Below are 21,577 nucleotides of genomic sequence, written 5' to 3' on the forward strand. Positions count from 1 at the left end.
TTTGATTTTCCAAACACAAATGGGCAAATAGGGAGCTTATTTTTGAAAAACAAAAAGCTGATGACCCTGACACCGGGTGAAGTAAACGCGGGTGGTCTCGAACTGGAAAAAAAAAAGTACATTAGACCATGCGCTCTAAACAGGGGAGGTTGACTGATGTACCTACGCTGATGGGCCTAAAATCCACCACACTGTCAGTGTAGGGTTTCCAACAGCGGGGGCTCCAGCACTGGAAAGGTTATTACCCACCTGACTCTCAATAGAGCAGGTACACTGTCAGTTTTGCAGGCTGTGCACTCAGGGGCGTTTGTGGCTGAGTACCCTGTCTGCTAAATCTGCCCTTACTTTGCTTTATTGGCTCTTGAGATGGTGGTGCAGGCGTGTTCAGTGGGATGGGATGGTGACTTGCAAAGCCCTTTCTGGGTAGTTAGCTAGCGCTGACTTTCAAGGTCATCCAAGGTCCTACTGACCTCAAGGTATTTTTCGAAATATATGAAGCTTTTAGCATTTTCAGAGGCTTTGGTGGTTGACACGTTTGATGACTTTTTCTTTAGTTCATATTTTCAGAGGTTCTGTCTCTTGAAAGAAAGACTAGAAATACATAATGTATCCCATATAGATGCATTTAGTTTTAGCGCCCAACACCAGCGCCAGTTGCCCCTTAGTAGCCCATTGTCCTTTGACATAAGCCTACATCTGGCTATACCTCAGTGGTGTCACGCTAGTAAAGGCCACACCTCGAGGGCATCCAGTGTCCCTTTACACCAGATACCAAATATCAGGGTGTCTTATACTACCACAGGCTGCCAGGTAATCAGCAGTTTTAGCTAAATCTAGGGGTGTCTCAGACTGGGATGTCATAGTGACACATACTCTGCATCTTTAGATTAATCTCGGGTGTCTTTCACTGGGGTGTCATAGTGGCACATACTCTGCATCTTTAGATTAATCTCGGGTGTCTTTCACTGGGGTGTCATAGTGGCACATACTCTGCATCTTTAGATTAATCTTGGGGTGTCTTTCTCAGGTATCTTATACTGCCGAGAGCTTCTAGGTAGTCAGCAGTCTCAGAGTGATCTTTGGGTGTCTTACTCTGGGGCATCTTGTACCAGGGTGTTTTGTACTGCCAAATGCTGCCAGGCACTCAACAGCTTTGGATTAATCCTGGGATGTCTTCCATTGGGGTATCTTCTAATGACTTATACTCTGCATCTTTAGATGAATATTGGGGTGTTCTATAGAGAGACATACTCTGCAGGTCTTGTTCACAAAGGTAAACTTACCCTTTTGGTGTAAGTTTACTATTTTTTTTCTATTCACAAACTCCAAGTGTAGTTGTATGTTTAGTTTATTTATAACTGCAGCGAACTCCACACATGAAAAGATAGGACAGTTTACACGCAGCACCCATTACGTTGTTTGCACTTTTACTTTGAGGGTGCTTGTCTGGATTTGTTTCTGTAAGACAGCACCTTCTGCACCTCAAGCAACATTCTTGTTAAACACCAGAAAGAGTCTGGCTTTCTACATATTAACAGCAGAAACAGTCTAATCACCAGTAAGGACTGATCCTTACAACTTATGAAAACTCTGGATATATTCACAACCAGTAGAAACTGAAAACAGGAAATGGTGGTCATGCGTTAGTATTTTTCTTTTTCCCTTTCTTGCTGATCCAGGAATGTCTCACCCAGAGATTCTTCTTAGTTTGCAGACAGCTCACGCTTCATTTGATACTGGTGTTGGCTCACACTGCACTAGTCTCATGTGAAGCCTTGCGCTTGAGCTCCCTACCAGAGGTCTTCCGCAGCTGCACAATTCACTCTTTCCCCATTGGCGGTCACAAGTAACTGGAGTTTGTCCCACAACCCAAATAAAATAAACTTTACAGTTCCTCCAAGCCTTGCACCTCAAAAGGGAAGAAGCACTTCACATGGTTTGTACCAGGAACAAATACGACAACAAGGGCAGGTTCTGAGCTTTTATTGCTTGACACAACATGAGAGCAATGCAGGAGGGACATACATGGCCGAATCATGTAAAGGTAGTGAATGGTGGGGTGGGGGTGCCTGCTGCTGTTCCTGCGGTGTCGTCAGTGCAGGGAGGGTGCTGCACTTTGAATGTCTGGGGTACAGTCAGAGTGTGGTACGTGGGATGTCTGCATAGGGTCGGGCACGTGGTATCTCACATGGGGTGTCGGCACTAGGGTCAGAGTGAAGCGTGTGAGGTGTTTGCAGTAAGGTTAGATTGCAGCACGTAGGGTGTCACCACTAGCGTCAGAGTGCAGCACGTGGGGTGTCAGCACTAGGGTCAGAGTGAAGAATATGAGGTGTTTGCAGTAAGGTTTGATTGCAGCACGTGGGGTGTCACCACTATGGCCAGAGTGCAGCACGTGGGGTGTCACCACTAGGGTCAGAGTGAAGCACATGAGGTGTTTGCAGTAATGTTAGATTGCAGCACGTCGGGTGTCACCACTAGGGCCAGAGTGCAGCACGTGGGGTGTCACCACTAGGGTCAGAGTGAAGCACATGAGGTGTTTGCAGTAAGGTTCGATTGCAGCACATGGGGTGTCAGCATGCGAGGTATCAGCACCTGGTATGGCACTGCTCATGCTTGGAAGCGTGCCCAGCTGCTGATGAGGTTGTAGAAGGTGTTTCCAGGGCAGCTTGTCGCTGTCACATTGCGATGACCCTTCAGGATGTAGGCAGACTTGATGTACCCTTTGGAGACCCCGCAGCTGATGAGGCTCTTCACAGCGTTCTGGGCAGCAGAGTTGGGGTTTTTGCCTAAAACATTAAAGAAGGAGAGCTGGTGAGTCTGTGGGGCAGCACTGTGACCTTGGCTGATGTTATCTGTGCTGTTGTGGTACTCTCCATGCTCCCTGCTTCTAACATCAACTGGTCTCTCTGGCACAGCTGCTTGGACAACTATACGCTAACTTTATGGTAGCATCTAGTGTGAGAAATGTGCTATAAACCTGCAGGGAGTACTCGCAAGGTACTCAAGAAAACATAAGCAAAGAGTAGGGCTACTGCTTACATCAGCTCGTATTCTCAAAAGTGCGCCCTTCCAGTTGAACTCTTGGCCCTCCCAGTAAAAAAGTTTTTGTCACAGAGGTTGAGATTGGGGCATCTCAGGAGCAAGCATCCATCACACAGATTGAAGGGTCAACAGGTCAACGCCACTGTCCATTGGAAAGAAGTTTCTATCACACAGGGGCCTCTTAGAAACAAGGTAAACCAGGTACCCGTAAAGTGAGTGCAAATTGTTGGCCAAGACTACCTATAATTATCGAAAATTAAATAGATGGTGATGGCAAAAAGTAAATGTGTTGTGTATGAGAGCCAAATCCGAAGAACATTGGGAGAAAGGAGTAGCTGAAGGCACTAGACCTAACTTCCTGTGATTTCGGGCAATCATTTTATCATCATCATCTGCCTTACTGTGTGTAAAATGTATTTGTGTAATCCCCTTGATGTACACTATCTACAACGGTCTCTCAACCCCTCGTGTAATGTACAGTGCTTGGCTATTTCACAGCTAAGGTCAAGCTACATAAATACTAATATATAAATACATACATGCAAGGTTCTGGTGAAGGAAATTGAACAGCTATCAGAAAGTTGGTCTACGTCTAATTAAGGATAGTCAATTGTAGGGTGTCAGTGACATAGTGTAAAGGACACATAGGGGGTCATTCTAAGTCTGGCGGGCGGCGGAGGCCGCCCGCCAGACTTCCCCCTCCAAAATACCGCTCCGCGGTCGAAAGACCGCTGAGGGTATTTTGGGATTTGCCCTGGGCTGGCGGGCGACCGCCAAAAGGCCGCCCGCCAGCCCAGGGCAAATCATCCTTCCCACGAGGACGCCGGCTCAGAATTGAGCCAGCGGAGTGGGAAGGTGCGATGGGTGCAGTGGCACCCGTCGCGTATTTCAGTGTCTGCAAAGCAGACACTGAAATACGAAGTGGGGCCCTCTTACGGGGGCCCCTGCAGTGCCCATGCCATTGGCATGGGCACTGCAGGGGCCCCCAGGGGCCCCGCAGCACCCCATACCGCCATCCTGTTCCTGGCGGGAGACCCGCCAGGAACAGGATGGCGGTATGGGGTGTCAGAATCCCCATGGCGGCGGAGCGCGCTCCGCCGCCATGGAGGATTCACATGGGCAGCGGAAAACCGGCGGGAGACCGCCGGTTTTCCGCATCTGACCGCGGCCGAACCGCCGCGGTCAGAATGCCCTGTGGGGCACCGCCGGCCTGTCGGCGGTGCTCCCGCCGACCCTGGCCCCGGCGGTCTCTGACCGCCGAGGTCAGAATGACCCCCATAGACTTGTAGTACCAGTATCCTGCCGTTTTAGGCTCATATGCTCATAAGGGTCAGAGAAGCATATCTGCCACGAAGAAGAGCAAAGGAAGAATGGACTTGTTGGTACTGCGAGTGGGAAAGATGTGACAAAACTCACATGCTAAAAGAAACAAATATTGTTACCATGAAATTTCCAGTGTGAGCATGGTATAAAGAGGAAATAGGCATTTGTGGTTCTTTTAATGGCCCTCGTTAGACAGTAATCATGATAAATGATTACAAAGCAGCTTAAAATAAGTTTGGTAGAAGAAATCCAATCTAAAGGTATGGTCATATTTTTTTAGGGCATGCTCATGCAAGGTTTCCTAGAAGAGGTAGACGCGGACACTGAAACTCAATTTGTATTGGAAGAAATTATGGTGTTCTTGAAACAATTAGACATTTAAATATCTAAAACCTGCTCTTTATCACCCTCATGAAAGTTGATTAGTTGAACAATTCAATAGAGTGTTGATTGATTGTGTCCAATTGGTTGTTAAGAATGTGATACGAGTAGGAACAATGCAGCCCAGGAGCAGGAGAGAAAGATGCCTGAGTGAGTGGAAGAGGGAGTGTGTCATCAGGTAACCTGGAAATTGTCTCAAAGGTAGAAAAGCAATCTTAACGCTGTAATGTGGATTCCTAAGTTTGGAGATTTTCCCTGTAAAAAAATATCAATAAAACATTTAGCAAAGAAGTGAACTTATATTCTGGCCCAAAGCTCCCTTGTCAGGTCTAAATACATGGCATGTGTGTTGTTCACAGGGCACATACAATGAGCACAGATGAGAGTCAGTGCCCTGCCCTTGTCTACAGAGCATGTGGGACGGGCACAGAGCACATCCATCTAACACATATGGGATCCAGTTCTCATGCTCTTGTCCAGAGGGTATGTGAAAAGGTGAGAGTGAATGGTGAGAGCCAACGGTCATGCCCTGTTTCACGGGCCATGTGCAATGGCCACAGGGCATATCCATTCCTGCAGGCAGTGCACATGAAGAGAGTATGTATCACTGTCTCTTCCCCTCCGTGATGGATGGAAACCCCAGCCACTGGCAATTGCTCTGGCAGTATCCCAGTTCATCGTTATTTTGCCTACCATGTCACCTAACTTTGAACACTCTTCTCCTATGGACAGTCTGTTTCGAAATGCCAAGCCAGGTCCTCCCTGAACAGAACACAAGCAACTCAGGAATGGTTTCAGGCTTATTAGGGCTCATCAGCTGGTTATAGCTTGGTTCCAGTGGCACAGTGAGACCCACATCTGGTCATACCCGCCCCATTTAGTGCATATCACTGAAGTGTACAAAAATGTGATGGATGGAATGCTTTAATTAATCTCACCCATTAGTAATTACTTATGGCCTCTTTCCAGTCCATCATTATTTTGCACACCATGCCACCTCAGTTTGGACCCAGCCATATGCAAACCAGTCTTGACCCTGTCCAATGGGAACAGTCCAGTCTGAACTTCCAGGTCATCACTTTTTTGTATACTTCACTTCCCTACCACCAGGCGTGGTCCTTCTCCCCCTTGAAGCTCTAGGCAGTGCACAGGAAGAGCATATCACGATCTCGTCACCGTCTGTAGGCAGTACGCATGAGGAGAATTACATTGCTTGTTTACCACCTCAAGGGTGTGTACATGAAGTGTGACTCCGGTCCTTCTCTCCCTCCATGCTGCAGGTAGTACACATGAAGACCGACCATTGTCTTTATCCTTCCCCCACCCACCCTCTTCAAGGCTCCAGGCAGTGGACATGAAGAGTGTGACCGTGTTCCTTTACCACCCCCACGGAGTGTGCATGGACAGATAAACTTACTAGTGAAGGAGCCCATGACACTAATTCCAATGGAGTTAGAATTGTAATTTGGAGCATGAGCGCCCACCGTGGTCCAGCCGCGACCTTCATACACTTTGCCGTCCTCACCAACCAGGAAGCTGCGAAGAAAACAGAAGGAGAGCTTTAACCTCTTTCTAATCAGGATATATCAGGTCTTTCCCCACCCTGAGCCCATGTCTCCTTTAATGGTTGTACCCTGAACAGTGCATACACACTGTGCCTGCAACCCTCCTGCAATGACACATGATACTTGAAGGATGAGTTCTCTCATTACCATCCTTTACTTTCTCTCCTGAGCTCATTCCCCACCTTGGCTCTTCATCAGATCTTTCCTCTGTTTAGCTCACATATATGTCTCCTCACTCTATCATGCCAGGCTCTCATTGCTCTGTACCCTGTGGGCCTGATTCACAAAGGTAAAGTTAGAAAAAAGTCTAACTTTACTAGTAGTAATTTCCTTTTGTGAATACCAAAGAGTAGTGAAGTTTTAGACTTTTGGTCTGAGTTAGACTGTTGGTCTAAGTTTACCTTTGTAAATTGGGCCCTGTATGTTTTGTTCCTCTTCCTATCTGTCATATAGATGTTATGCGTACAGATGTGATTGGCCACGACTACTGTGTCCTGCCAGGTTGGTTTGCATATATGTGTTCACTTCGCTGTAGCTGTGCCAGCACATTTCTTCTTGTGTTTGTAACTGTATCACTAGGCTCCCCTTGCCTCTGATGGCATCTCCCTGTGGCTCTCCTTGGTTGTGCTCGTATAGCTCCATGATTCCGTTGCCTGCATCTGTACTGCCTCCTTAATTGTATGTGCATCTCCTTTGGCACCCCTCGCCTGCACTTCTACCTCCTTTGTTTCACTTTGCATGAACCTGTATCTCAAGACTCCTGTTGCCTACACCTGACCTACTTTGCCAGTCCACGCCTCCGTCCCCTGCTGCCTACTCACCTGTATCCGATGTCACACCAGCCTCTACTGTCTATGTGGTAGTTCTGAATACTCTTCATCTGGCTTATGCAGGCGGACTGGGAGGTGCAATGGCTTCCCTCTGTGTGATGGATGATGACATACGATACAGGTGTTTGCATACCCGTGCGGCAGGTAGGGGACCTTCCACCCCACTGGGATTTAGAGAGGATGGTGGGACAGCCTGTTAAAGATCAAGTATCATACATGAAGATAACTCCAGACGTGTTGATATTGGAGTAATCGATGCTGATGCACACAACGATACATTCATGTATACGAACAAAGTCACATCACCATTATTAGATTTCCCTGCCATGATTTCTCCATCAACCCAGCACGAAGATAAGTGATCAGGCAGACTCTGAGACCTAGGACTGAGGTTATTGACTGACAGGTCACAGGTGGGGTGACACGGAGCCGGCAGACAAACAGGCAAACAAGAAACTTACATCAAATCCTACAGATGGGCACAGCAACACCACAATGGTCCCAGGAGATTGGCCCTAATAAAACTCACATGTCCAGAGTGATCCGTGCATTCCCAAAAACACCATCAAGTTAGATACCACATGTAGTTAAGAACACTTGGCCAATCAGAACACAGCCCACGCAGCGACCATGTGCCCCCGCAGACCGGACATCTGGACTAGTACTTGCTGGCCCACATTGTGTTCATTCAAGGTCGGGGCCCACCTGCACTCACTATCTGGAACTATATTTATGACTCCTTGACCAGGAGCGGCTCATGGGCTCCAAAGGGGTGAGGTGGGGGGTGAATAAACATTCAATTTATAAAAAATGTTTTTAAAAACACCATCTCCGTCGCCACTCCGCTCCTCTTGCTCCCATAGCTGCAGGCAGGCACAGGCTCCCAGTCTGCCCTATGGCCAATACTGACGCTTCTCAGGCTAGCATCAGAATTGGCTGGAAGCGCCCACCCAGGGTGCTCCAAGGCAGACTGGGAGTCTGTGCAGGCTCTCTTCAGCCTGGCAACTGTGTTGTTGGGGTGGAGAGAGCACACTGCGCATGTGTATTTGGCCGGCCCGAGACGGCCGGCCAAACATACATGCGCAGTGAGGGCCATGGCCATGGCCCCACCCCTTTAAAAGAAAACAATAATAACAACATTTATTATCGTTTTCTTTTAAAGGTTTTGCAGCTGCCGCTGCTGGTAGGGCAGGGTTGGGGGGGGTTGATGCCTGTAGGAGGCTGGCCTGGTTTGTAGTGGGTACCTTAGGTACTTACACCTTATACCAGGTCCAGTTATCCCTTATTAGTGAAGTAGTAGTGTTCTAGCAGCTTAGGCTGATAGAGATAGCTACAGAAGAGCAGCTTAGGCTGAACTAGGAGACATGCAAAGCTCATGCAATATCAATTATAGTTACACAGTACTTATGCACAAGTAAAGGCAATACTCAGTGTTACCAAAAATAAAGGTATTTATTTGGGTGACACAGACCCAAAATATCTTAGAGACAATACTCCTTCTGGAGGTAAGTATTATACACAATATATACACTAGACACCAAATAAGGCAAGTAATTAGACATATGATAGTGCAAACAATAGGAAATGCTATAGAATGCAATGGGAGAAAATAGGTCTAGGGGAAACACAAACCATGTACTAAGAAAGTGGAATGGGAATCACACATTCTCCACCTAGATAAGTGTAGTGTGTGCAGAATCACTGGGAGAGTAAGAATACAGTAAAGGTAAGTAAATTACCCCACCCAGAGCCCAGAAAATCAGGAGTAAAGTACTGCAAGTTTCCTTAGGACACACTACACCTTGTGATTGGAATTATTGCAAGAACCAACCAAGTCTGCAAACAACAAACACTGGATTCCTGGACCTGAAGTCCTGCAAAGGAAGGAGACGAAGTCCAGAAGTCAAAAGAAGTTCCAGGAAGGACAGAAGCCCCTGCCAACACAAAAGAGGGTGCAAAAGAAGAGTCCCCGGTTGGATGAAGGCTGCAGAAATGCACCCTAGAAAGATGCCAGCGGGTTCCTGCATGATGCAAAGGATGCAAAGGATGTCCCACGATGTGAAGATGGATGCAGATGTGATTTTGTGTTGGAAGTAGACAACAAGCCTTGGTTACGACAAAGTTGTGTTTTATGTCAAAATATTGCTGGCTGGACCTAGAAGGGACCTTGGGGCCTCAACTCTGTGTGAGGAAGAAGAGGGGGCTCTCAGCACTTAAGAAAGCCCCCAGGATGCCAGACAGCACCCACAGGAGTCCCAGGACATGGGGACAAAGGAGATGCACAACGCGGTTGGTGCAGCACTACAAAGAAGGGTCCCACGCCACCGGAGGTCAACTCAGCGAGTTGAGCGTCGCAGGATAGAGTGCTGGGGACCTGGGCCAGGCTGTGCACAAAGACATTTTGCAAATAGTGCACAGAGGCCTCAGGAGGTGAAGAACACGCGGTGCTCTCAGGGAAGGCAAATTGCGTCAGCCGGACCTTGGGACAGTCTGTGTCGATGGGGTCCACCCTCTGTGTGTCCAGGAGCACGCTCGTCGCTGTGAGAGGGGTCCAGGAGTACCGGTCGTCAACTTGGAAGGTGCCTGCTTGAGTAGGGGAGTGACTCCGACACCCCACAGGAGATTTCTTTGGTCCTTCTGGTGCAGGGTGAAGACAGGGAGTCCTCAGAGCGTGCACACTGAGGAAACTGTTGCAGTTGCTGACTGGAGCTGAAGTTGCAGAGGAAAAGTATCCCTTGTGGATACTTTGTTGCTGTTACAGCGGTTCCTGGAGCAGGCTGTGGTTGATCCGAGGTCAGAGGATGAAGTAGTAGTTGCAGAGGATTCCTGCTGGAAACTTGCAAGTAGACTCTGAAGAGAACCCACAGGAGAGACCCTAAATAGCCCTGAGAGGGGGATTGGCTACCTTATCAACTAAGGACCTATCAGGAGGGGTCTCTGACGTCATCTGCTGGCACTGGCCACTCAGAGGCCTCCAGAGTGACCCCACACCTTGCAAAGCAAGATGGCTGAAGTCTGGGACACTCTGGAGGAGCTCTGGGCACCACCCCTAGGGTAGTAGTAATGGACAGGGGAGTAGTCACTCCCCTTTCCTTTGTCCAGTTTCGCACCAGCGCAGGGTACAAGGGGTCCCTGAACCGGTGTAGACTGGCTTATGCAAGGAGTGCACCATCTGTGCCCTTCAAAGCATTTCCAGAGGCTGGGGGAGGCTACTCCTCACCAGCCTGTAACACGTATTTCCAAAGGGAGAAGGTGTATTTCACGCAGGCTGCAGTGGCAGTCCTGTGAAAGGGTTTGTCTGAGCTCCTTATGGGTGGCAAAAGAAATGCTGCAGCCCATAAGGATCTCCAGGAACCCCAAGTACCTAGGTACCATATACTAGGGACTTATAAGGGGGGGTCCAGTGTGCCAATTGTAATTGGTAAATGAAGTCACTAGCATACAGTGACACATTTAAAAGCAGAGAGAGCATAAGCACTGAGGTTCTGGTTAGCAAAGCCTCAGTGACACAGTCAAGCACTACTGACAACCCACACATTAGGCCACAAACTATGAGCACTGGGGTCCTGGCTAGCAGGATCCCTGTGAGACAGACAAAACACACTGACACACACTCACAAACAGGCCAAAAGTGGGGGTAACCATGCTAGAAAGAGGCTACTTTCTCACAACGCCCCTCCGCCCTAATGGAGGAGCCGCCCCTGTCCTTGACAACTGTTTACCAAACAGCTCCTGAGCAGGCTCCAAACTATCTAGATCATTGCAGAAACACTCATCCTCAATCTACTTCTCCACACCCACATCACTCCTCACCTTAAGGAGGGTCCCCATCCACAAATGCACTCAGATCAGACTCCTCACATGCTCATACAAATCACTACACAACATAGGCCTGCCTACCTCACCAGACAAATTCACTTCCACCAACTTTGCAGGCACTCCTCTCACCAGCTCATGCAACCTGCATACACAATAACGGAGGCGGAGGTCGCGCCTTTTCGTACACCTCCCCCAAAGCATAGAGCGACCTCCCACAGCACATTGGAGGCTCCTCAACTCTTACTGAATTCGGCAAGAAGCTGAAGATCTGGCTTTTCAGATATTATCACCAGTAATACAGCCCCATACTCACCTGTGAGCCATCTAGATTCCCTGAAGAGTGAATAGCGCACTATATGGACATAACATTAAAAAAACAATTTTTAAGATACCAACTCCCAAGTTCAGTGATGAATCTTTCAGAAAAGGGAAATGGTCTCCTTTGCATCCCTTGTGTAGGAAAGTACCCTCTTTCCTGGCATGGTTACCCCCATTTTCTGATTAATATCAGTGTGTTTGATTGGATTCACTGGGATCCTGCTAACCAGGAACCCAGTGATTATGCTCTCTCTCGCACAAATCTGTATTCCACCCACCATTGGCATACTGGTGCCCCCTTATAAGTCCCTAGTATATGGTACAATGGATTAAACCCAGATCTGTGACTAGGTGTGAATGTTTGATTTGTTCCCATTCTGTCCATCATCTGTTCTTTTTGCATTTGTTGCCCCAAGTGGGAATGGTATGTCCAGGTGTGGGTCCTATGCTCTCTATGCTACCAGATTCATGCTAGCCTGGCTGATGAGGGATGATACCATGAAAGTGGTCCCAGGATGCTTGTTTCTGGTTCAGGGAGGACCTGGCCTCGCAGTTCATGCTGAACTTTTCCCTTGGGGAGCAGGGTCAAGACTGATTTGCATATGCCTGGGTCCAAACTGGAATGGCATGGCAGGCAAATAAACATTTGGATTAAGCCCAGATCTGTGACTGGGGTGAAAGTTTGATATGTTCTGAATGCCGCCCATCATCTGTTCTTTTTGACTTTGTAGCCCTAAGTGGGAAGGGCATGCCCAGAGTTGGATCCCGTGCTTGCAATGCCACAGATTCAAGCTAGCCTGGCTAATGAGGGGTGATACCCCAAAAGCGGTCCCAGGGTGCTTTTTTCTCACTACCATTCCAAACCTACCTAAAATGGCCACACTACTCCTCACAGATGAGAAATTACAACTTACATATATACATGGGAATTCCCAATGCAAACCTAAGTGAGGAGGAGCCCTCAGTATTGAAAAACGAAATAGGCTTTTTGGCACTACTAGGACATGTAACACATAAAAATATATGTCCTACCTTTTACATACACAGCACCTGGCCTATAGGACTATCTAGGGCCTGCCATAGGGGTGACTTGGAAGTAGGAAAAAGGAGGTTTAGGCCTTGGGAAGTCGTTTGACTTGCCAAGTTGGTGTGGCAGTCCTGAGACAGGTTTGAAGGCTACTTCTGTGGGTGGTGCAATCTGCGCGACAGGCCACTATTAGCATCTAATCTGCAGGCCCGGGGTTTACGGTACACCGCTTTACAAGGGATTTACAGGTAAGTTAAATAAGGCAAATAGGTGTTACCCAATTATACCAAGTTTTAGGGTGAGGGCACGTGCACTTTAGCACTGATTAGCAGTGGTATAGTGCCTAGAAGCCTAAGGCCAACAAAAAGAGGGTCGGAAAAATAGGAGGAGAAAGGCAAAACGTTTGGGGATAACCCTGCAGAAAGGGCCATTTCCAACAGCAGCACACCCACCTGACGTGGAGGGTGAGACTCTTAAACATTTTGCGCTGGTTTAGTGTCACAAAAATGACACTAACCAGCACAAAATGTTTTTTTCTTGATTCACTTTCCAGGGCAAAACTTGTTTTGCACTGGAAAGTACCCAAAAGTAACTCAAAGCACCACAAAATGCTGATTTGCATTACTTTGCATCGGGGGGCTTTATATGGGTGGTACATGTACTTCCCATGCAATCACCAAGGCTTTCTGATGCTGAACCTTATCTACTCACATTAGTGGACAGTGTTTAGCTTCAAAGACTAACACCATCTGAAAGTAGGTGTTAAAAGCAGAAATGTTTTCATTTCTCAGTGCTTTTTCGACTTTGAATGCGTGCTGCAATGTACAGCGCACGTACACAGTAGGAATAGGTTTTTCACTTGTTTAGCCATTGTGCTTTGTACAGGAAGGGAACTCTTGCACCACAAAACCTAAGCTGGACTCACACAGACACCCTCGCATTATGGTGCCACAGTGTGTGTGTGGCGCACAACAGCTAAAATCAGCACCGGCGCTACTCTCTGTGAATATGGCGCTCTTCTGCTCTCTCCCTGTCAAGCAGCCCCGCATTTTTGCCTGCTGCGTTGAGTGACATCTTTCAGAATCTCGGGCAAACTGGGGCCTGCCCAGTGTGGGCACTGCACTTCCCTGAAATGAACTCTGACCTCTCTGGTGCAGCATCCCTCCTGCTGGAGGTAGTCTCTGCTTTGTCTGGTGCACCTTGGATGCCTTCCCAGCCATAGCGGTGCGAGCTTGTAGATTCTCTCTCCACCCTTTTTCCTCTCTTACTCACTCTCTCGCTCCCTCTCCCCTCTCTCTCTTTCCCTCCCTCCTTCCTCCCTCTCTCTCTCTTGTCCATCTCTGTTTCTCTTGTCTCTTTCTCTCTCTCACTCCCTCCCCTCTCCTTCGCCATACCTCTCCCAGGAATGTTTCACGTATGTTCCTCCCACGTCTTACCAAATGCTGAACACATGCTGCAGCATTAACTCCCTCCTGTGGTTGGTGGTCAACATCTGTGTTACTGCTCCCTGGAGCACTAGGCCCTTGTGTCACCAGGACTCACCATGAGTGATGGCACAGACGGCGGACAGCAGCACAGCCAGGCGGAGCATCTTCACTGATCTCGGGGGAGCTTCTACGGAGTGAGCCTGGGGTGAGAGAGAGGATTAGAAGAGAAGTGTATCAGAGCGAGCACAACACCAGTGCAAGGAACACTGCACAAGCACAACACCAGTGCAAAGAACGCTGCACGAGCACAACACCAGTGCAAGGATAGCTGCATGAGCACTGCACTAGTGCAAGGAAGGCTGCACAAGAACAAAACCAGTGCAGGGAATGCTGCACGAGCAAAACACCAGTGCAAACAACGCTGCACAAGCACAACACCAGTGCAAGGAACGCTGCAGGAGCACAACACCAGTGCAAACAACGCTGCAAGAGCACAACACCAGTGCAAGGAATGCTGCACGAGCACAACACCAGTGCAAGGAACACACCAGAGCAAGGAACACAACACCAATGCAAGGAACGCTGCATGAGCACATCACCAGTGGAAGGAATGCTGCATGAGCACAGCACCAGTGCAAGGAAGGCTGCACAAGAACAAAACCAGTGCAAGGAACGCTGTACGAGCACAGAACCAGTGCAAGGAACACTGCACAAGCACAACACCAGTGCAAGGAACACTGCACAAGCACAACACCAGTGCAAAGAACACTGCACGAGCACAACACCAGTGCAAGGAACGCTGCGCTGAGCACACTACCAGTGCAAAGAACGCTGCACAAGCACAACACCAGTGCAAAGAGCACTGCATGAGCACAACACCAGTGCAAGGAATTCTGCACGAGCACACCAGAGCAAGGAACACAACACCAGTGCAAGGAACACTGCATAAGCACAACACTAGTGCAAGGAATGCTGCACGAGCACAACACCAGTGCAAGGAATGCTGCATGAGCACAGCACCAGTGCAAGGAAGGATGCACAAGAACAAAACCAGTGCAAGGAATGCTACACGGGCACAGAACCAGTGCAAGGAATGCTGCACGAGCACAACACCAGTGCAAGGAGTGCTGCACGAGCACAACACCAGTGCAAAGAATGCTGCACAAGCACAACACCAGTGCAAAGAACGCTGCACGAGCACAACACCAGTGCAAGGAATGTTGCACGAGCACAACACCAGTGCAAGGAACGCTGCACGAGCACACCAGTGCAAGGAACACAACACCAGTGCAAGGAACACTGCACGAGCACAACACCAGTGCAAGGAATGCTGCATGAGCACAGCACCAGTTCAAGGAAGGCTGCACAAGAACAAAACCAGTGCAAGGAATGCTACACGAGCACAGAACCAGTGCAAGGAATCCTGCACGAGCACAACACCAGTGCAAGGAATGCTGCACGAGCACAACACCAGTGCAAAGAACGCTGCACGAGCACAACACCAGTGCAAAGAACGCTGCACAAGCACAACACTAGTGCAAGGAATGCTGCACGATCAAAACACCAGTGCAAGGAACACAGCACCAGTGCAAGGAACGCTGCAAAAGGACAATGCCAGTGCAAGGAATGCTGCATGAGCACAGCACCAGTGCAAGGAAGGCTGCACAAGAACAAAACCAGTGCAAGGAATGCTGCACGAGCACAGAACCAGTACAAGTAGCGCTGCACAAGCACAACACCAGTATAAGGAATGCTACACAAGCACAAGACCAGTTCAAGGAACGCTGCACAAACACAAGGCCAGTGCAAGGAATGTTGCACAAGAACAAGATCAGTGCAAGGAATGCTGCATGAGCCCAACACCAGTGTAAGGAACGCTGCATGAGCACAACACTAGTGCAAGGAATGTTGCACAGGAACAAGCCAGTGCAACAAATGCTACACAAGCACAACACCAGTTCAAGGAACACTGCACAAGCACAACACCAGTGCAAGGAACGCTGCACAAGAACAACACTAATGCAAGGAATGCTGCATGAGCACAACACCAGTTCAAGGAACGCTGCATGAAACACAGCACAAGCACAAGACAAGTGCAAGGAACACTGCATGAGCACAATACCAGTGCAAGGAATGCTGCACGAGCACAACACCAGTGCAAGGAATGCTGCATGAGCACAGCACCAGTGCAAGGAAGGATGCACAAGAACAAAACCAGTGCAAGGAATGCTACATGAGCACAGAACCAGTGCAAGGAATGCTGCACGAGCACAACACCAGTGCAAGGAATGCTGCACGAGCACAACACCAGTGCAAAGAATGCTGCACAAGCACAACACCAGTGCAAAGAACGCTGCACGAGCACAACACCAGTGCAATGAATGTTGCACGAGCACAACACCAGTGCAAGGAATGCTGCACGAGCACACCAGTGCAAGGAACACAACACCAATGCAAGGAACACTGCACGAGCACAACACCAGTGCAAGGAATGCTGCATGAGCACAGCACCAGTTCAAGGAAGGCTGCACGAGCACAACACCAGTGCAAGGAATGCTGCACGAGCACAACACCAGTGCAAAGAACGCTGCACGAGCACAACACCAGTGCAAAGAACGCTGCACAAGCACAACACTAGTGCAAGGAATGCTGCACGATCACAACACCAGTGCAAGGAACACAACACCAGTGCAAGGAACCCTGCAAAAGGACAACGCCAGTGCAAGGAATGCTGCATGAGCACAGCACCAGTGCAAGGAAGGCTGCACAAGAACAAAACCAGTGCATGGAATGCTGCACAAGCACAGAACCAGTACAAGTAGCGCTGCACAAGCACAACACCAGTATAAGGAATGCTACACAAGCACAAGACCAGTTCAAGGAACGCTGCACAAACACAAGGCCAGTGCAAGGAATGTTGCACAAGAACAAGATCAGTGCAAGGAATGCTGCATGAGCCCAACACCAGTGTAAGGAACGCTGCATGAGCACAACACTAGTGCAAGGAATGTTGCACGAGCACAACACCAGTGCAAGGAATGCTGCATGAGCACAGCACCAGTTCAAGGAAGGCTGCACAAGAACAAAACCAGTGCAAGGAATGTTACACAAGCACAGAACCAGTGCAAGGAATGCTGCACGAGCACAACACCAGTGCAAGGAATGCTGCACGAGCACAACACCAGTGCAAAGAACGCTGCACGAGCACAACACCAGTGCAAAGAACGCTGCACAAGCACAACACTAGTGAAAGGAATGCTGCACGATCACAACACCAGTGCAAGGAACACAACACCAGTGCAAGGAACGCTGCAAAAGGACAACGCCAGTGCAAGGAATGCTGCATGAGCACAGCACCAGTGCAAGGAAGGCTGCACAAGAACAAAACCAGTGCAAGGAATGCTGCACGAGCACAGAACCAGTACAAGTAGCGCTGCACAAGCACAACACCAGTAAAAGGAATGCTACACAAGCACAAGACCAGTTCAAGGAACGCTGCACAAACACAAGGCCAGTGCAAGGAATGTTGCACAAGAACAAGATCAGTGCAAGGAATGCTGCATGAGCCCAACGCCAGTGTAAGGAACGCTGCATGAGCACAACACTAGTGCAAGGAATGTTGCACAGGAACAAGCCAGTGCAACAAATGCTACACAAGCACAACACCAGTGCAAGGAACGCTGCACAAGCACAACACCAGTGCAAGGAACGCTGCACGAGAACAACACCAATGCAAGGAATGCTGCATGAGCACAACACCAGTTCAAGGAACGCTGCATGAAACACAGCACAAGCACAAGACAAGTGCAAGGAAAACTGCATGAGCACAATACCAGTGCAAGGACCGCTGCACAAGACCTCTTGATGTGAAGTGCTACTGCAGGAGTACCTGTTCCTGTGAAGTGGTACTGCAGGAGTATCTCTTCACATGAAGTGGTACTGCAAGAGTACCGCTTCACTTGAATTGGACAGATGTATGTGTTTATGGAAAGTGTTACTGCAAGAGTACATTTTCACATGAAGTGCTACTGCAGGACTACATAAGTATCTCTTGACGTGAACTGCTAGTGCAGGAGTACCTCTTCATGTGAACTGCTAGTGCAGGAGTACCTCTTCACGTGAAGTGCTACTGCAGGAGTACAGGAGTACCTCTTCATATGAACTGCTACTGCCGGGGTGACCAGGAGTACTTCTTCATGTGAAGTGCTACTATCTTCTCCCACTGCTCACCAGTGCCAGCTACTCCTGCTGCCCACCAGCTACTCACTCTGCCCACCAGTGCCAGCTCCTCAAACTGCTCACCAGTGCCATCTACACCACTTCCCACCAGTGCCATCTACTCCCACTGCCCAACCTTGCTAGCCCCTCACATTGATCTTCAGTACCAGCTCCTTCTGCTGCCCACCAGTGCCAGCTCCTCATTCCGTCCATCAGTGCCATCTACTCCCACTGCCCACCAGTGCCAGCTCCTCACACTGTCCACCAGTGCCAGCTCCTTATGCAGCCCACCAGTGCCATCTACTTCCACTGCCCACCAGTGCTAGCTCCTTACACTGCTCACCAGTGCCAGCTCCTCATGCTGGCCACCAGTGCCAGCTCTTCACACTGCCCACCAGTGCCATCTACTCCCACCGCCCACTAGTGCCATCTAACCCTACTGCCCACCAGTGCCAGCTCCTCACACTGCCCACAAGTGCCAGCACCTCATGCTGCCCACCAATGCCATCTACTTCCACTGCCCACCAGTCCAGCTCACTCTGGCCACCAGTGCCAGCTCCTCATGTTGGGAACCAATGCCATCTAGTCCCATTTCCCACCAGTGCCAGCTTCTCACACTGCCCACCAGTGACAGCTAGCTCCTCACTCTGCCCACTAGTGACAGCTCCTCATATTGCCCACCAGAGCCATCTAGCCCGACTGTCCACCAGTGTAAGCTCCTCATGCTGCCCAGCAGTGCCAGCTCGTCACGCTGCCCACCGGTGCATCTACTCCCACTGCTCCCAAGTGCCATCTAGTCCCACTGCTCACCAGTGCCATCTACTCCTACTGCCTGGCAGTACCAGTCCTCAAACTGCCCACCAGTGCCAGCTCCTCACTCTGCCAATCAGTGCCAACTCCTCACACTGTCCACCACTCCTATCCACTCACACTGCCCACCAGTGCCAGTTCCTCACTTTGCACACCAATCCCCTCTATCTCCACTGCCCACCAGTGCCATCTACTCCCTCTGCCCATCAATGCTGTCTCCTCACACTGCCCTGCAGTCCTACCTACTCCCCTTGCCCATCAGTGCCAGCTCCTCACACGGCTCCACCAGTCCCATCTACTCCCACTGCCCCCCAGTGCCAGCTCCTCACACTGCCCACCAGTGCCATCTATTCCCACTGCACACCATTCCTATCTTCTCCCACTGCCCATCAGTGCCAGCTGCTTACACTGCCCACCAGTGCCATCTACTCCCACTGCCCACCATTCCTATCTACTCCCACAGCCCATCGGTGCCAGCTCCTCACACTGCTCACCAGTGCCATCTATTCCCACTGCCCACCAGTCCTATCTACTCTCACTGCCCACCAGTGTCTGCTCCTTATGCTGCCCACCACCCATCTACTCCCACTGCCCATCAGTGCTAGGTCCTCACACTGCCCACCAGTGCTGTCTCCTCATGCTTCCCAACAGTGCCATCTACTTCCACTGCTCCTCAGTGCCTGCTCGTCACAGGGCCCACCAGTCCCATCAACTCCCACTGCCCACCAGTGCCAACTTCTCACACTGCCCACAATGCCATCTACTCCCAGTGCCTACCAGTGCCATCTACTACCACTGCCCACCAGTGCCAGCTCCTCACACTGCCCACCTTTGCCATCTACTCCCACTGCACACCAGTGCCATCTACTCCCAGTGCCTACTAGTGCCATCTACTCCCACTGCACACCAGTGCCATCTACTCCCAGTGCCTACTAGTGCCATCTACTCCCAGTGCTCACCAGTGCCATCTACTCCCACTGCCCACCAGTGCCAGCTCCTCCCACTGCCCCCCAGTGCCATCTACTCCCACTGCCCACCAGTGCCAGCTCCTCCCACTGCCCCCCAGTGCCATCTACTCCCACTGCTCACCAGTGCCAGCTCCTCACACTGCACACCAGTGCCATCTACTCACACTGCTCACCAGTGCCTCCCACTGCACACCAGTGCCATCTACTCCCACTGCCCAACAGTGCCATCTACTCCCACTGCCCACCAGTGCCAGCTCCTCACACTGCACACCAGTGCCATCTACTCCCAGTGCCCACCAGTGCCAGCTCCTCCCACTGCACACCAGTACCATCTACTCCCACTGCCCACCAGTACTAGGTCCTCACACTGCCCACCAGTGCTATCTCCTCACGCTACCCGACAGTGCCATCTACTTCCACTGCTCCTCAGTGCCTGCTCGTCACAGGGCCCACCAGTCCCATCAGCTCCCACTGCCCACCAGTGCCAACCTCTCACACTGCTCACCAGTGCCATCTACCCCCACTGCCCACCAGTGCCAGCTCCTCACACTGCCCACCAGTGCCATCTACTCCCACTGCCCACCAGTGCCATCTCCCCACACTGCCCACCAGTGCTATCTACTCCCACTGCACAACAGTGCCAGCTCCTCACATTGCACACTAGTGCCATCTACTCCCAGTGCCTACCAGTGCCATCTACTCCCAGTGCCCACCAGTGCCAGCTCCTCCCACTGCACACCAGTGCCATCTACTCCCACTGCCCACCAGTGTCAGCTCCTCACACTGCCCACCAGTCCTATCTACTCCCACTGCCCACCAGTCCCATCTACTCCCACTGCCCAACAGTGCCAGCTCCATACACTGCCCTCCAGTGCCAGCTCCTCATGCTGCCCTTTGCGTCATTCTGTAGGCACTCAGAATCACAAAGGCGCACTTAGTTGTAGGTGAGAAACTTTAAGGGGCAGTATTAACCTCCCTTGTCCTACTGGTTGCAATATGTGACCTTCCGCACCAAATACATATCTCCAAGCCTATTCATCTGGCAGCCCATTCTACTTCCCATAGCTCAAGCGAGATGTGTGACCCTCTGCACCGAATCTGTCATATCAGCACTCTTACCTGTTTCTTCTCTTTACAGCACCTCTGCTGTCTCATTACATGCACGAGTGCCGTCCCAATGCACTCACATCTGCCTGCACAGTGCACTGGCCTGTGCCACCTTGTTACACTCGCATGTGCCATCTCTCTACACTTGTCTGAGCTTTCTCTTCTCGCTCATCTGTGCCACCCTGTTACACTCACCCGTGGCATCCCATTACACGTCTGTGCTTTCCCTTCACGCTCACCCATGCCACCTTGGTACACTCACCTGTGGCATCTCACTACACTTGTCTGTTCTTTCCCTTTACACTAACCTGTCGCCTTGTTACACTCACCTGGGCTGTCTCATTACACACATCTCTGCTGTCTCGTTACAGTCACCAGTGCTGTCCCTCCACACTCACCTGTGCCTCTCCTGTCAACAGGTCCTGGGATGTGAAGCTGCTGGAAAGTGTGTTCCCTTTTATAGGCGCTGAGTTGTTGGTGTTGGCTGCAGAGGATGGAAGCTTGAGATCATTTCAGTCAATTCTTTGGCAGGAGTTGTGTGTGTGTGGGGGGGGGGGGGTTATTAGTGGCCTTGGAGAGCAGAGTTATCAGTGGGCTGAACCACCTGAGCAGGAGAACACCTGACACTGAACATGTGAGTACACAAGGAGCAACGGCCAGGCTCCATCTGTGAGACTCCCACTGCTGCCTGTCAGACCACCTCTTCTAAATCTCTGACCCTGACACACACACACACACACAT

At 50.2% G+C, this 21,577-nt stretch overlaps 1 protein-coding gene across 1 annotated transcript; it reads right to left on the reverse strand.

Annotated features, from left to right (window-relative positions):
- Positions 1-1,967: 1,967 nt before the first annotated feature.
- Positions 1,968-21,279, reverse strand: LOC138286727 (peptidoglycan-recognition protein SC2-like). The gene is made up of 5 exons (XM_069227250.1): positions 21,234-21,279; positions 13,848-13,932; positions 7,133-7,334; positions 6,164-6,282; positions 1,968-2,786 (listed from the first exon to the last, which is right to left on the reverse strand). Exons 2-5 carry the CDS (start codon positions 13,894-13,896, stop codon positions 2,608-2,610), a joined length of 549 nt encoding a protein of 182 aa, XP_069083351.1. The 5' UTR covers positions 13,897-13,932; positions 21,234-21,279; the 3' UTR covers positions 1,968-2,607.
- Between the last annotated feature and the right edge of the window lie 298 nt (positions 21,280-21,577).

This window comes from Pleurodeles waltl, chromosome 3_2, assembly GCF_031143425.1.
Source record: "Pleurodeles waltl isolate 20211129_DDA chromosome 3_2, aPleWal1.hap1.20221129, whole genome shotgun sequence".
NCBI classification, from domain to species: Eukaryota; Metazoa; Chordata; class Amphibia; order Caudata; family Salamandridae; genus Pleurodeles; species Pleurodeles waltl.